Source organism: Eublepharis macularius, chromosome 7 (assembly GCF_028583425.1).
Source record: "Eublepharis macularius isolate TG4126 chromosome 7, MPM_Emac_v1.0, whole genome shotgun sequence".
Lineage (NCBI taxonomy): Eukaryota > Metazoa > Chordata > Lepidosauria > Squamata > Eublepharidae > Eublepharis > Eublepharis macularius.
In genome coordinates, this window is record NC_072796.1 from 125,825,647 (window position 1) to 125,841,572 (window position 15,926).

At 44.8% G+C, this 15,926-nt stretch overlaps 1 protein-coding gene across 1 annotated transcript in view; it reads left to right on the plus strand.

The window, feature by feature from the left end:
* The window catches only part of FER1L6 (fer-1 like family member 6), a 133,948-nt gene that overhangs the window by 24,532 nt on the left and 93,490 nt on the right, over window positions 1-15,926 (plus strand). The window contains exons 2-6 of the mRNA XM_054985903.1: window positions 5,662-5,744; window positions 6,719-6,848; window positions 8,620-8,674; window positions 10,313-10,444; window positions 13,312-13,374. Of these exons, the coding sequence (XP_054841878.1) occupies window positions 5,662-5,744; window positions 6,719-6,848; window positions 8,620-8,674; window positions 10,313-10,444; window positions 13,312-13,374 (463 nt within the window). The remainder of the gene's footprint in view (window positions 1-5,661; window positions 5,745-6,718; window positions 6,849-8,619; window positions 8,675-10,312; window positions 10,445-13,311; window positions 13,375-15,926) is intronic.

Genomic DNA, 15,926 nt, shown 5'->3' on the forward strand with positions numbered 1-15,926 from the left:
CACAAGGGAAGTGACATCCCACCTCCCCATCCTTTCCTCCTCCTCTTTCCCCCACTATTACTTCCTATCCTCTTCTTCATCCCCATCATTGCATTGCTGCTTCTCCTAATTGTCTCTTTCTCAGCAGCCAGAGGCTTGGGACAGACAGCAAGCAGAGTGGACTCGAGTCAAGTCAAGTTTATTATTATTATTATTATTATTATTATTATTATTATTATTATTATTATTATTATTATTATTATTATTATTATTACAGTCTGCAACCAGTACATATCTTGCACTCTGTGTTCCACTTTGCTGCTGCTGCATCTGCAAGAGTAGGAGTGGGCTGCTTATTTGAGGGCATTAAAGGGGGAGGCACCCTTCAGCTGGGTATCAGAGTGAGGTAGGGTTGCCAGCCTCCAGGTAGTGGCTGGAGATCTCCTGGAATTACAACTGGTCTCCAGGCCACAGAGATCAGTTCACCTGGAAAAAATTGCTACTTTGGGGGGGGGGTGAACTGTATGGAATTATGCCATGCCAAGGTCCTTTCCCTCCCCAAACCCCTCTTTTTCCAGGTTTCTCCAGGTTTCACCCTCCAGATCTCCAGGAATTTCCCAACTTGGAGCTGGCAACCCTATAGTGAGGGCAGAGTGGAGGGGGAGAAAAGGCAGCAATAGGTGGGGAGCCTTCTTCTTGCCCAGCCCTCCTGAATGTATGTAGGGAATGGAGCACAGGCACCTGCTCTATTATGCTGGCTCAGACAGGCCATGGTTAAATGGTAGTGCCTTTGCTTTGTATGCATGCAGAAGGTCCCAGGTGCAATCTTTGGTAACTCAAGTTAAAAAAAGAACAGGTAGGAGGTGATATGGAAAACCACGACCTGAGACCCTGGAGAACCACTGCCGGTCAGAGCTGACAATTGACCTTAATAGACCAAAGATCTGACTCAATCGAAGGCAGCTTTCTGGGTTTGTCCGTTTGCCGCACTATGGTGATGGTGTGTCTTGCACCTGTGCTGGTAAGTGCCTCTGCAGAAGGGGTACACACACATGCACACATTTGCGCACGCGTGTGCGCACATACACACACCTTTGAAAAATTGCCACAAAGAGGAGAGGGGTTTTTTGCAGCCGATGGAACTATTTATAAAAAACACCTATCCCCACTCCCATTTGTTGTGAAGAAAATATGCACTATGCAACCGATCTGTTGCGTTATTTCTTTAGAAGACATCGGATATAAGAGTTTCATTACAAAGTGGAAAAGCCGACAGGGTGGAAAATTCAATTCAACCCACGTTTTAGTAAGATCTACATGACTACCAGTCTTTTAGACGGACCAAATGGATATTTTTGCAGCCTTGTTTTAAATTGAACTTTCAGCAGCAACCATGCGATTGCTTAGAGAAGCGCCAGATAATATCAGATGGCTTCTGCAAAGATGCGATTGAAATGGGGTGGTGTATAGGAGAGGTAGTGTAGACTTGGGGCAAGTCAGCTGGAAAGCTGCACCTTTGAAATCTAAAAGCAGGACACTGCTGCCTGAGTGTTTGAAATGGTTCATTCCTTTTTAAAATTTAACAGCGTTGACCAGATATACACCTGTCAAAGTATGCAATATATACAAGGCAAGTAATTGCATCATAATGCCACTTCCCCGCTTAAAGTCACAGGTTGTGCTGCAGCCAGGCTCCAAATAGTCAATCAATAATTCAGCTGAGTTTCTAGTCACACGTATGTTTCCCTCCTGTGTTCTTCTGTTCACCCGCGAGAATGGCCTCAGCTCCACACGCAGGGCAAAGAGGCACTCTGAGGCTTTTCTGCCGGCAAAACAGTGCAGAAGGAAGTCTGAACTTGAAGCCCCTTCCCCAGCTCTCTTAAGCCAAATGGAGCAAAGGATTGCTTTGAAGGTGAGTTCCCCTAATCATAATGTGACTACAAGTCAGGTTGGGCACTCCTGACCTGACTCATGTCACATGTATCCAACCCCTTAACTCTGAATACAACCACTTGTTCAGTATCCCAAACAATTGATGGGCAGTATTCAGAGCAAGGTATGCAACCTCAGATGGCCCAAGCTACCCCAGTCTCAGACGCTAAGCAGGATCAGCCCTGGTTAGTACTCGGAGGAAAAACCACCAGGGAAGACCAGGGTTACGACACAGAGGCAGGCAATGGCAAACCACTTCCGAACCTCTCTTGCCCTAAAATCCCTATGGAGTTTCCATAAATCGGCTGCGACTTGACGGCACTTTACATGCACACTGCAACCTTGTATAATTAAAGATAGACAGTATGTCACAAGTCAGAGCAAGAATTCAACAAAGAGCCAGTAAAAAAAAAACATTCAATTTGCAGAAATACTGGATAGTAGTATATGCGAAAGAGATCTTGGGGTAAGAGTGGACTGTAAACTAAATATGAGCAGTCAGTGTGATACAGTGGCAAAAAAGGCAAACTCAGTTTTGGGTTGTATCAAAGGGGCCATTACATCAAAATCGCAGGAGGTCATAGTCCCTCTCTGTACTGCCTTGGTCAGGCCATACCTGGAGTATTGTGTGCAGTTCTGGAGGCCCCACTTCAAAAAGGATGTGGACAAAATTGAGAAGGTGCAGAAGAGAGCAACGAGGATGATCAGGGATCTGGATCCAGCCCTAACGAGGAAAGGCTGAGGGCCTTGGGTTTGTTTCGTTTGGAGAAGAGGAGACTGAGGGTGGACATGATTGCTCTCTTTAAATATTTGAAAGGCTGTCATTTGGAGGAGGGCAAGGAGCTGTTCCAGTTGGCAGCAGAGGGTAGGACCCAAAGCAACGGGCTTAAATTACATGTAGAAAGGTACCGGCTGGATATTAGGAAAAACTTTTTCATGGTCAGAGTAGTTTAGAGGTGGAATCAGCTGCCTAGGGAGGTAGTGAGCTCCCCTTCACTGGCGGTTTTCAAGAAGAGGCTGGACGAATATTTGTCAGGGATGCTTTAGGCTCATTCTGCATTGGGCAGAGGGTTGGACTAGAAGGTCTGTATGGCCCCTTCCAACTCTGTGATTCTGTGAAATGAAACGATACTATTTAATATTACTTGTTGATTAATAATCCATTAAGTTTCCACATCCCAAACACTGGTTGTTGCAAGTATTGGGAAGGTGCACATGTGAGGTCTCCCAATAAGTAATACATATACACACCCTGCATTATTGTTTTAGTGCACTGGCATACATCTGGACATGGTTTGCATTACTGGCAGTTGTTTACCTCTGTGATCTCTATGCAACCCTTAAGCCCGGTAAGAATCTTTGCTTGCCATTCTTTTCAAAAATGGGATCTTCTAGCATCCTACCTACCCCTCTGATATATCTTAACTTTTTCTTTTTAAAATTACCCTGCTTGGCTTTGTGCTGAACCACATTTCGCTCTAGAGTCATAAGTTGCAAATCTCTGATTTGGAGTATCTGCAGAAGCTAGACCATGCAGAAGAACTACATGCATGGCTGCCATTTTTATGCATAATTTCCTGTCGTGCTAGGGATACATGTGTGAAACTTTTGTTGTGTCTTTCACAGTATTAGAACTCATGGGCACCCAATGAGGTTGATCAGCAGTAGATTCAAGAAAGACCAAAGAAAGTACTCCTTTATAGAGATGAGCACGAACCTAAATATGAACCAAAACAAACCATGAACCAGCCCGGTTTGGGGTTCGCAAGCCAGGGTTCATGGAAGCTCGTTTCCACGAACTTCCATGAACTGGACTACTGGTTCGTTTGGTTTGTATTAAAGGGCCAGTTTAAATGGCCATTTCCCCAGGGGGGAACTTTCCTGCTACTTGCAAGTGGCAGGGCCCTTTAAACCATCAGCTTGCAAGTGGCAGGGCCCTTTAAATGGCCCAACCCCTCACCCCCAGCCCCCCACTTACATTCCATCTGATGCTAGGGTGGTTGAGGCCTTCACCGCCCTGCAGGCCTATGCGGCAGTGGAGGGAAAGGGCCCTCCTGCCCCTCAAATGGCAGCTGCAGCTGCCATTTGAGGGACAGAAAGGAGGAAAAGGGCCCTCCTGCCCCTCAAATGGCAGCTGTGGCTGCCATTTGAGGGGTGGAAAGGGCATTTTTGGCCTTCTCTTCTGCTGCACGGGCCTGCAGGGCAGCGAAGGAGGCCTCCACCACCCCAGCATCAGAGGCAGTATGCCACTCTGACTATCACTTGTTGGGATTGGGGGGTGTTTCATGCTGGCTCCTGCAAGCGAGATGGTGCTAATCTAAACAGATCATTGGTTTGATCGAGCAATGCTTTTCTTATATACCAGGGTTCTAAACCTCCTTCCATGATCGTATGATTTAATCCGTATAACTATATTAGGGCAATAAAGTGAAGTACAGAGTCTGATATCTTCATGAGCTTGTGCTTTATCAGAAATCCACCCAGCAGTTCTTCCCACTCCTTGTCCTGCTTCTGGCTGCCACCCAAATAAATGAGAGTCCCTGTAAAACAGAAAATAAGTAATCCAGGCTGGATCTGGGATCTACAGTTGTAACCAGATCAGAAGTTCATCCTTGTCCATTTCTTTCTTTCTTTCTTTCTTTCTTTCTTTCTTTCTTTCTTTCTTTCTTTCTTTCTTTCTTTCTTTCTTTCTTTCTTTCTTTCTTTCTTTCTTTCTTTCTTTCTTTCTTTCTTTCTTTCTTTCTTTCTTTCTTTCTTTCTTTCTTTCTTTCTTTCTGTTATTTATAATCCACCTTTCTCACTGAGACTCAAGGCAGATTATACAGTGTAAATAAACAGAATCAATGGCTGGGACGGTCAATAAACAATACAATAGGCGGTTGTATTGCAGAAATTTGAAAACAATCATAATTCCAAATACAGAGATGAAAAACTTCTGCAACAGAATGTAAGTAATTTGACATGACATATTAAACAGAGACTACCCGGTAGGAGCATAGCTACACCAATGCACAATACCCTATAGTACAGTCTACAGTCCCTGTCTCTTTATCAAAGGGTCTCTCTGAGCCATGACTTAAAGCACAGCCTTATTATCTGGGTGAAAAAACCCTCTTGAAAAATTCAGTTTTGGATAGTCTGTGGAATGAGCCATGGTCAATTAAACAGAACGAACTATTGGAGATTACACTACTAGATTGACAGAAAAGTTTCCATTTTTAGGCCAAATTCAAAATACTGATACTTATTTTTAAGCTCTTTATATCATTGGTTCAGGATATTCGAGAGATTCCTTTCTTCTTAGTACCCACACCCTTGAACACTGAAATCTGGCAGCAACCACCTGAGGGCTTTTTCTGTTACAGCTCTAAAACTGTGGAAACCTCTCCCATAAGAAATCTGCCAGACTGGAGAACTGAAGTGCCTTGAAAACACTTTTTGACCAGATTTGCTTTTGATTGTTGAATATGGCAGTCAGAGTTGCTGTCATCACTTACCAGTGCCGTTTGAAATGATTTTATTGTTCTTTTTATTGCTTTTATTATGATTCTTTAATTGATTGTATTATTGTTCCTGGCCATGAAAGTAAAAAAAAAATTTGTAGAAAGGCGGTCTTGAAAATGCAGGCGGTTCAAATAAATAAAGCTCAGCATGCTATTAAATAAAATCAGTTCTGAATTTAGAGAAAACAATTTGCTAATATTTCTATGACTTTTTTTTAAAGAAAAGGTGCTCTCCTTTTTTTTACAGAAAAGGGCTCTTTTCTGGAATAAAGCTGAAGAAGAAGAAGAAAGGAGACAAGGGGTTAACCATCGCAAACAAAGGAGCCGTAGGTAAGACCTACTAGGTCAATATTACAGCAAACAAAGAACAAGCGTGAGGTGTCCTTATTCCTAACGTCACAGGGCAATTCACTCAGGGCCAAACTACAAGTGACACCTGACACCAGTTGGACACTTGTCAGCTTCCCTCAAGTTTTGATGGGAAATGTAGGCAGCTTGGCAGAATGTTGGACAAGTGACAGTTGAAAAGTCCATTAGACAGCAGTTGGAGAGCCAAGCTGCAAGACCAGGACGCATACATTTCCCATCAAAACTTGAGGGAAGCTGAAAAGTGTCCAACCTGTGTCAGGCATCACTTGTAGTTTGGCCCTCAGTGGAGCCTCAGAAATAACTGATAAAGTGCCTAATACATGATCACCCAGACCCGTCAACCCAGATGGGTGTTTCCAGATGGTTGGCTTTTCAAGTGTCAGGTGCAGTGAGTCAGCATGCTCAGATATGCAAGCCACGGAGGGAGGCTTAGTCAATGTATTCATTGACATGTGCTACCACTACCCCAGCAAATCTTGAAGTTTTCCTCTGATGGAGTGTCCGTAACAAGCTCCTTAGACTGGAAGAAGATGCCAGATGTTGCTGAAGTATGCACACCAATAATACTGGCCAGTATTTCTTGGCTATTTAACGTTTTCAGCCTCAGGCCCAGTTGTCAAGGCTGCAGACCAAAGGAGCTGGGGCTTGGGGAAAAAAGCAAGGTTAGGACAAAGACAAGGGTCAAAGCCGTGGAAGATCTCCCTTTGCTGTTCTGCTGTTCCTCTCAGCATGCATACGAAGAGAGGCAGGAGTCATGGCAGCCTTGTTCTCTCTGCAAAAGCACCTTCCAAAGGGCAGCAAAAAGTGGGGAGCTTGTGACCCCAAAGGAAGGGCTCCAGAACCCACCTGAGAGTCCTCAACCCAGGAACTGAAGGCTGCTGCGCTAGGCTCCTTGTTTACAGATGACAAGTTCATTTCCCCCCTCCATTCACCAGGTGATCATGAAGACACTGACAGCCTCCAGCAAGAGATACCTACTGGTCAAGAAGGGGAAGAAGGAGAATTTATGTATGACGATGCGGCCTCAACCAGTAGCTTTGGTGCCTCAGGGTCTTGGAGGAAGAGGTATTGTGATGCTAAAGCACAAAGTGGCCCCTAGCCTTGGTGATTGTAGTGTTGTTTTTAAGAACATACTGAACAGGCCAGTGGTCCATCTAGTTCAGCATCCTGTTTCACACAGCAGCCAAGCAGATACTCTGGAGGGCCAGCAACAGGGCATAGAGGCCGAGGCCTTCTATGATGCAGGCAATGATACAAAAACAATTTACCTGAAAGAGCTTGTCTGTTAGTCATTGTTCTTATCCAGACTGCTGAAGGATGTACTTGTCAGCAAAGAATTGTCACCTCTAGACAAAACTGTCACTAGAAATAAGTCTAGGGTATGAGAGAATGATGGAAGGAGAATTAAGAATAGGCACTTGCAGAACGCATGGAGTGGAGAATGGACAGGCTGTCACAGGGGGAAAAGAAATTAATGAACTTGATTCAAACTTCATCGGTGTCAGAGAAAAGGCAGCTGCTGACTTGGATCGCTTTTATAGCTGTAGTTGCAAAATAAACATAGTGATATTTCTTATATGTCAAAGAAAGACAGTGGGATAAAGTGAAGTCTAGACCAGAAGCAGAAGTTCCCAGCAATTCTTCTTTTCTCTTTGGGTAGTTGATACAACTCGAATGGCCACCTCGTACATGAAAATCTTAGTCCAGGGGTCCCTAACCTTTTTGACCCTATGGACACATTTAGAATTTTGACACAGTGTGGTGGGCGCAGCCACAAAATGGCTGCTGCAGGAGGCATTGCCAGCACAAAATGGCTGCTACAGCTTACCTTCAGTCACACAGTAAAGATCCTTGTGCTGTGGAAGAAGCTTTTGCCAAAGCACTGTTTTTAAAAATCTGCATAGCCAATCAAATCTCCAATGGCTGATCAGAAGTAATGCTTGGCAAAAGGCCCACCTGGCCCCACTCACTTTCTAAAAACACTTGGTAGGCACCAGAAAAGGTATCAGCAGTAGAGATGGGCATGAACCAGAAAAAAACCCGAACCATGTGATTTGTGGTTCATCAAATTTCATGAACCACGAACTTTCACGAACCTGCCCCTGGTTCATGAACCAGTTTGTTTGGTTTGTGAAAATGGCACATCCAGGTCAGAAAATCATCAGTTCTGGGTCAGCAGAAGGTCACTTCTGGGCCAGCAGAAGTTCACTTCCGGGCCAGCAGAAGGTCTGCAGGAAGTCCATCCCCTGTTGCCTAGGAAACTGATTGATTGGCACCAGGCTGTCTGTAATGATGAACCAAAAAATGAACCAAACGAACCAGCCTAAAGTTCATGGCGGTTCATCAGAAATGGGATCTGATGAACCGCTGGTTTGTGAACCACGAACCAGCCTGGTTCTTGCTTAATTTTGGTTTATATTTCGGTTCTTGCCCATCTCTAATCAGCAGGCGCAATGGTGCTGATGGGCACCACACTGGAGACCTCATCTTAGTCCAATCTTTGACTGAGCCAATTGGCACATTTAGGCCTGTCTGATCTGCCTTAATCTTTCTTAATCTCCAGAGTTGCAGAAAGATGTGTTTCCTAGCCCTTGAGATCTGTTTTGAGACATAACCTGAGATCTTTATACATGCATTGAAATGCATTTCTTCTACCATTGAGTTATGGCCCCTTCACTATCCGATATTGGGGTAGACTTTGAACTATAGTAAAAGTATACTACACTTATAGCTCTTATTGGAAGAAGTAGAGAAATATGCTAAGCTAAGTCATGCTGCAAAAAGCTACCTTTTCCTAACGGCTGATGCTTATCCTTGTGTTCTGAACCACCAACAGAGCAAAGGCAGTGTCGAAAGTCCATGAAGGGGAGCCCAAATCCCAGAATTATCAGGTAAAGTGCAAACCAATGGCATAATGTCTAATATTGGTTCGGTGCTACCAGGTCCAATGGAAAGCTGCATGCTATATGAACCCTTGTTCCCAGTCAAGTCTACACATCAAGTCTTAGTGACCATGTCCTGTTCTTGCCGGGGGTTCACTTTTTGGCAAGACCATATCCCATCTCAGTAGGACTGTACGAATATGCTCTTTGTATACCTTTTTGTAATATTTTTTGTTTTAACTGTTTTTCATTGCTTTGTTTCTTGAACCCACACACAAACCTGGCTTATACTCTCTCAGAACATGGACAGTCTTTTCTACTCTGACTAGCTGTGGCTTTCCAGGGTCTTGGGCAAGAAGGACTTTCCTATCACCTGCTAGCTGATCCTTTTGTCACCTATGTGCTATGTCAGACTGCGTTTTGGCTAATGAATCACACCAGGCACTTGTTTGGGTTAGAAAGGGCCATAACTTTATTGATTACAGCTGGATGGAGCATTGGCCTGGCATCTGGGCACGGATCCCCGTTGGCATCGGAGGCCTGGCTGCTGTGCCAGTGGGAGGCTGGCATCACCCGCCAGCCTCCCACTGGCACACCTCGGCACACGTTGATCCATCGCCAGCCCTGTCTGGCAACCCTTGCTTCCAGATCTCTCAGTGTGAGCAGTCCCAAAGGCCCACTCACCCTGTTGTGATCTGGCCCAATTCCTCAATACCGCCAAACCCATAAAGTTGTGACAGTGCCCCCCTATAGTCCTTAATCAGCAGATGGTGGGCGGGTGACTTGCTGCTCCTGCGGATGCTCGGGTGGAAATGGTGCTGACCACCCGGCTGGACCAGCGGGGGATGGGCGCTCCTCCTCCTCCTCCAGGTAATCCCGCCTCCACTGCTTCCTGCACCTGGTGCCAACCCAGCTTGCCAGTGAGTCGCCAAGCTTCCTCTTAAACTGGAAAGGCCAAGGAATGAACCCGAGACCTTTCACATGCAACACATGTGCTGTACCAAATAGCCAAGGCCCTTTTATACACTATTTTCACACTGTATGGCAGTTTAAAGACAATTTTTACTCCATATGCAGTTGTTGTGCCTTTTTATAATTCTATTTACACATAGCTGATGCAAAAACAGTTATCGTTTTTTATTTTATTTTTATTTATGTCATTTGTAGTCCGCCGTTCTCACTGAGTACAATCAACATCAAGGGCGTGTTAACAATTATATTTTGATATAATTTAATTAATATGGTCGGAGAAAAAAATGGCTTCAGGTAAACCAATATCAGAACCAGGAATTTTCTTATCAAAACTCATGAAATTCGGCTATATCCCTTCATCTCTGTAGCTTCAGTGCTATGAAATGGGGTATCGCAGATTGTTCATTTTCCTTGCTGGCCTTTCTCAGGACCTACCAAACAGGCCTTTTTTTGTGGGGCTTCTGCTAAATAATCTGTTCTGATTGCTGGCTTTTCTTTTCCCTAGGCATCTGAGTTGACAACTTATTTTTAGATGAATTGTATTTTCATGTTTTTCATTTAATTGGATTTTTATGCCTTTGGACTGATCCTCTGTAAACTGCCTTGAACTTCAGATAAGGCAAGAAATAAATGGTCAGACCAGTGAAATAAATGTGCTGCGTTTCACCCCAACAGATTGCCATAACTATCATTGAAGCTCGGCAGCTTGTGGGTGAGAACATTGATCCTGTGGTGATTATAGAGATTGGAGATGAAAAGAAGCAGACAACAGTCAAGGAAGGGACCAATTCCCCATTTTACAATGAAGTATGTGCTTTTATTTTTTACTTCTGGCGGTGCTGTTATCTTCTACAGCAAAATTATGATAATAAAGGTAGAACAGAAACCACAAAACCAATGTACCACCTCATTGTGTTTTCTGGTTTAAAAAGGAAATAAATATGGCTTTAAAACCATTTCAGCCCCTGTTTACATCTCAGTGCTTCAGTACCTTGGGGTGTAACTACTAGACGTGGGCACGAGCAGAAAACTAACAAACTTGGTGCTCCTTGTATGTTGCTATCCACGACCAACGAACATTGACGAACATGACCTGTTCACGAACATGTTCATTGTTCGTTGTTCGTGGGGGCCAGCAGGCCCTCCTCCAGCCATCAAGATCCCTACCACACCACTCCCAGAAACCCTACCTGAGCAGGCAGCAGGAAATGTACCAATAATAAATAATAGCTTGGCCCCAGAACCTGGCAGCGGCCCTGGAACCTGAAGAGGTAGATCCCTATCCCACCACACACAAAGAAAATTCATGCTCCAATGCACTCTCCCTGTCTCTCTCTCAAAATGCCAACAGCAACTGTCTCTCCCTCACTGTCTGCAAAATCAGAGCTGGGAGCCCCCTACCCCCTGCTCTTTGCTTCCTTGTAACAAATTTGGAACTCCACACTTGAAAGGAAGACCTGCCTATCAAGCTAAATTGGGCTTAGATTGGGGTTTCCAGGGCAACAGCAGGCGTTCAGACAGAGTTCAGGCAGTCCCTGCCTCCGGTTGCCAAGGGAATTGATTGCAGGTGCCAGATTGTCTGGCTTGACGAACAGCAACGAACAGCAACCGAGGCCACCTCTTCATTTAGAATGGGCCTCATGAACAGCTTGTTCGCAAACAACTGATTGGGCTGTTCATGGCTTTTTTTAGTTCGTGTTGCGCTTTGTGCCCATCTCTAGTAACTACACTACAAACTTGGTTTTATGCCACTATAACTATCTTAGCATCCTCCAAAGACTCCTGGGGACTCTAGTTCAAGGCTGCTGAGAATAGAACTTTTCTGCCTTCTTTCCTCCCACTGCAGCCCATGGATCTCCACAAAATGGTGCTCTTGAGAGACACTGAAGAAAGACTTATGTGGGGGGGGGGGAGCAGAGGAAAGGATGAAGTTGCCAACTTCGTCTGAATCCAACCATAGCCAATATGATTACGGTCACATTGCAGATGGCTGATTGATGCAAAGAGTATCTTGCCTTAAACTATCTTAGTGGGTTGCATCCTCCTGCTTTTCCACTTGATCTCAGTAGATTCCTCCCCTCAGTGCAACCCTGGTCCCATGGGGCTTTGTTCACGCGGGTAACTTTGGTGGTGGTCAGAAAGAGGCCTCCCTCCCACTTTTGCCAGTATCCAAGCTGGTAGGAGCCAACTAGGCTTGCCAGTACCTGCCTGTGGTGGATGGTCCCCTGCAGGGCTTTTTTTCAGCTGGAATGCGGTGGACCGGAGTTCCGGAACCTCTTGAAAATGGTCACATGGCTGGTGGCCCCGCCCCCTGATCTCCAGACAGAGGGGAGTTTAGATTGCCCTCCGCACCGCTCAGCGGCACGGAGGGCAATCTCAACTCCCCTCTGTCTGGTGATCAGGGGGCGGGGCCACCAGCCATGCGACCATTTTCTCTGAGGGCAACCCACTGAGTTCCACCACCTCTTTTCCCAGAAAAAAAGCCCTGGTCCCCTGACCTCAGCCTAAATTCCCACCTTCAAGAAACTGAGGAACAAGAGAAAAATGATAAAAAAGGGCTTCCATAGTGACACTCCAAGGATTTCCCAATGTCTTTATGGGCTTCCCTTTAGAGGTTATGGGGAATCCCTAAAGCATCATCCAGAAGTTATGTCACATCTTCTCCAAATTCCTAGGTACTGCCCTCAAAATCTCCCACCATTAGCTGAGGCAGTGCAGGCAAACCCTAGATCCAATGCAGCGAATGTATGGCTGAGGCTAAATCTTCAGCATTATTCTGACAGATAAACACCTGGATAAAGTAAAATGGTTTGGCCTGGCACCTAAAGGACAGTAAAATACCTGCCAGGCGAGGCTAAAGAGGGAAAGCATTTAAAAGGCAAGGGGCCACCACTGAAAAAGCCCTCTCTCTGGTTGCCACCTGGCTGCCCTCTGCTAGGTTCTTTTACAGGATTGGCATGTCCCATTGAGGCAAGTGAGGTCTGTGAAGCCATTTTGGATTTGCATCATGGGGAGGCTTAAGCCCCCTCCCTCTATGACGTGGTCCCAAACTGAATCAAGGGTCCATGGACATGCATTTCTTATCAAACAACACCCCTCCCTCCCAGGAGCTTATTGATGGAACTCCCAGTATCACATCTGTTTCAACCTCTGCAGGAAACCGCTTCCCCATTTCAAACCATGTGTGACCATGCATTCTAAATGCCTACATCTCTGGCCATGTGATGCTAGCTCTGAATGCAAAGCATTGCCCTTTGTGTCTGGAAAGTGGAGTGACTAGTGATGCCTGACACAGTTTGGACACTTGTCAGATTCCCTCAAGTTTTGATGGGAAATGTAGGCATCCTGGTCTTGCAGCTGTAATGGAGAGCCAAGCTGTAAAACCAGGATGCCTACATTTCCCATCAAAACTTGAGGTAAGCTGACAAGTGTCCAACCCGTGTAATGCGTCACTTGTAGCTTGACTCATATATTTTGGGGACTAGTTTGTTTTCATGTTGCACTCATTCCTTGTGCACAATCTTGCTGATTAGTAAAAAAATTATCGCTGTACTGTTGTGAATTTCTTTTGAATATGGCTAATTAATTTATACCACATAACTTGTTAATAAGCATCAACAGTAAAATAATCATAATTCATTAACTTTTATATTTTTTTTATTTCCCTCTTTCAGTATTTTGTGTTTGACTTCATTGGGCCCCAAGTACATCTGTTCGACAAAATCATCAAAATCTCTGTAAGTATACATATCTGTGCATGGGAGAAATGAATGGTGCATTGTACATTGTAAGGTGCTTTCAGGAGACGCTGATGATAAGGAAGAAATGAGTGATGGGTATTGCATGCTTTATGTAGTAGGATTGACATTCAGATGCCCACCAAAGTCAAAATACTGTTTCTTGCACTTGGTGAATGCATAAAGGTAAAGATAAAGGTAGTCCCCTGTACAAGCACCGAGTCATTACTGACCCACGGGGGACATCACATCACGATGTTTTCTTGGCAGACTTTTTATGGGGTGGTTTGCCATTGCCTTCCCCAGTCCTCCTCACTGTTCTAGAAATGTTCTAGAAATCCCTCCAATTTCTATGATCTTTACCATAGAGACTAAATTCTTAGAGCATCTCCATCAATGCTACCTCCCATTTTTGTCCCACTCTTCAAATCATGGGGGATGGTGGATTGAGAGTGGATGTGGGGGTTGTCCGCTGTCAGTGAGCAAACGGCAATGCTACGGAAGCCCCTTATGCACGGCAGTCCCAATCTGAATCACACCTGCTTGTTCCTGAGGTTAAGTTCCTAGCACGAAATTTACAGCACTCATTCAATCAAGCAGACCTGGGGAGAGTCCAGGGGCGGGGGGGGGGGGGTGGAATGTAACATGAAGTTAGACCCTGGACTCTCTGCGGCTCTCACCATTTCAGTGCTTCCTGAAAGATACTTACTCCTCATCAGGTCATTTTGGGGTAATTTTTTTTCTTTTCCTTTTGGTTAATTTACGAATTCACATTTTTCTGCATGATTGAGGAGTGCCCCACATAAAAAGAGACCCCTACCTTGTCTGTGAATGACCTGATTCTGCTGCTGTTTTGATTGGCCTGGGGACTGTCACCGTACTGCTTACTAGTGATAAAATGATGATGGTGATTATAACAGCCCATTACCAAATAGCTTTCCTCTTATTTGGTTTCTGTGCTTTATAGTTCATCATTATACCAGAATTTAAGAGCAGACAGTTAATGCCAAGCTAGAGAAATTAGGACAGATTCTCAGCAAGTGTGAAATTAAGTCACAGCTCCTTGCGAAGCCAGCGGAGGCTCAGGGATTTGCTTTGGCGGAAGATCTATCCTTTGATTGCAGTGCTGAAGCTGCAAAGCAGTAGAGCTTTTAAAGGAAATGTTAACCTACTGCAGTGATAATATTCACTTTTCTGCTAATCAGGTTTATTTGTGCTGCTTTGCTCCATTGCTTTTGAAATGAAATATGACAACAAAATAAAACGAAGAGAATGAAGAAAAAATACATATCAATGAGAAGAAATTGCATTATACCAGACAGGGGTCTTTAGTTCTGTTGCCCTGCTGGTACAGAATAAACAACGACCTATACGGTCATAGCCTTCTAATCGTCTAACTATTGGGACATGAAGAATTATATGATCTTCATAGGAAAAGACACTCTGACTTAGGTAGCCTAGGTGAGCCTGATCTCGTCAGTTCTCAGCTGCTAAGCAGGGTCAGCCTTGGCTAGTAATTGGATGGGAGACCTCCAAGGTTGCAGAGGCAGGCAGGCAATGGCAAATCACCTCTGTTAGTTTCTTGAGCCAGTTTGGTGTAGTGGTTAAGAGCGTGGGACTCTAATCTGAAGAACCAGGTTTGATTTCCCACTCCTCCACTTGAAGCCAGCTGGGTAACCGTGGGTCAGTCACAGCTTCTAGAAACTTTCTTAGAGCCAAGCTACAAGTGACACCTTACACAGGTTGGACACTTGTCAGCTTCCCTCAAGTTTTGATGGGAAATGTAGGCATCCTGGTTTTACAGCTTGGCTCTCCATTACAGCTGCAAGACCAGGATGCCTACATTTCCCATCAAAACTTGAGGGAAGCTGACAAGTGTCCAACCTGTGTAAGGCGTCACTTGTAGCTTGGCTCTTAGCCACACCCAGCTCACAGGGTGTTTTGTTGTGGAGATAATAATAACATACTTTGTAAACTGCTCTGAGTGGGCATTAAGTTGTTCTGAAGGGCAGTATATAAATCGAATGTTGTTGTTGTTATTGTTATTATTATTAGTCATGAAAACCCCATCAGAGGTCTCCTTAAGTCAGCTATGAGTTGAGGGCAGTCTCCACTACCATAGGAAAAGACGCAGAGAGGTGAAGTAGGCTGAATTTCATATCCGTTTAAAATAAGCCGATGAGCCTTCTAATGGGAGAGGAGTCTCTAGTATTCAGATCCATTTTTGTTTTAGGCATACACTTTAAGCTCGGTTATTTGAATAGTTAGTCATGTTCTGATAACCCACGTTTGTATGAGAATCTGGATTATGGGCCTTTCCATTACATCAAGCCTAAAAAGACGGTCAATAAAAGAACTTCCATGTTGGAGTGTTCAGCAGTGGGTCACAGGCAGAGCATCTGCGTTGCATGCAGAAGGCCGCAGGTTCTATCCCTGGCATCTCCCATTCAAAGAATCAGGTAGTAAGTGATGTGAATGACCTTGGCCTGGGATGCGGGAGAGCTGCTGCCAGTCAGAGTAGACCAAATTCTCCTTGATAGGCCAATAGTCAG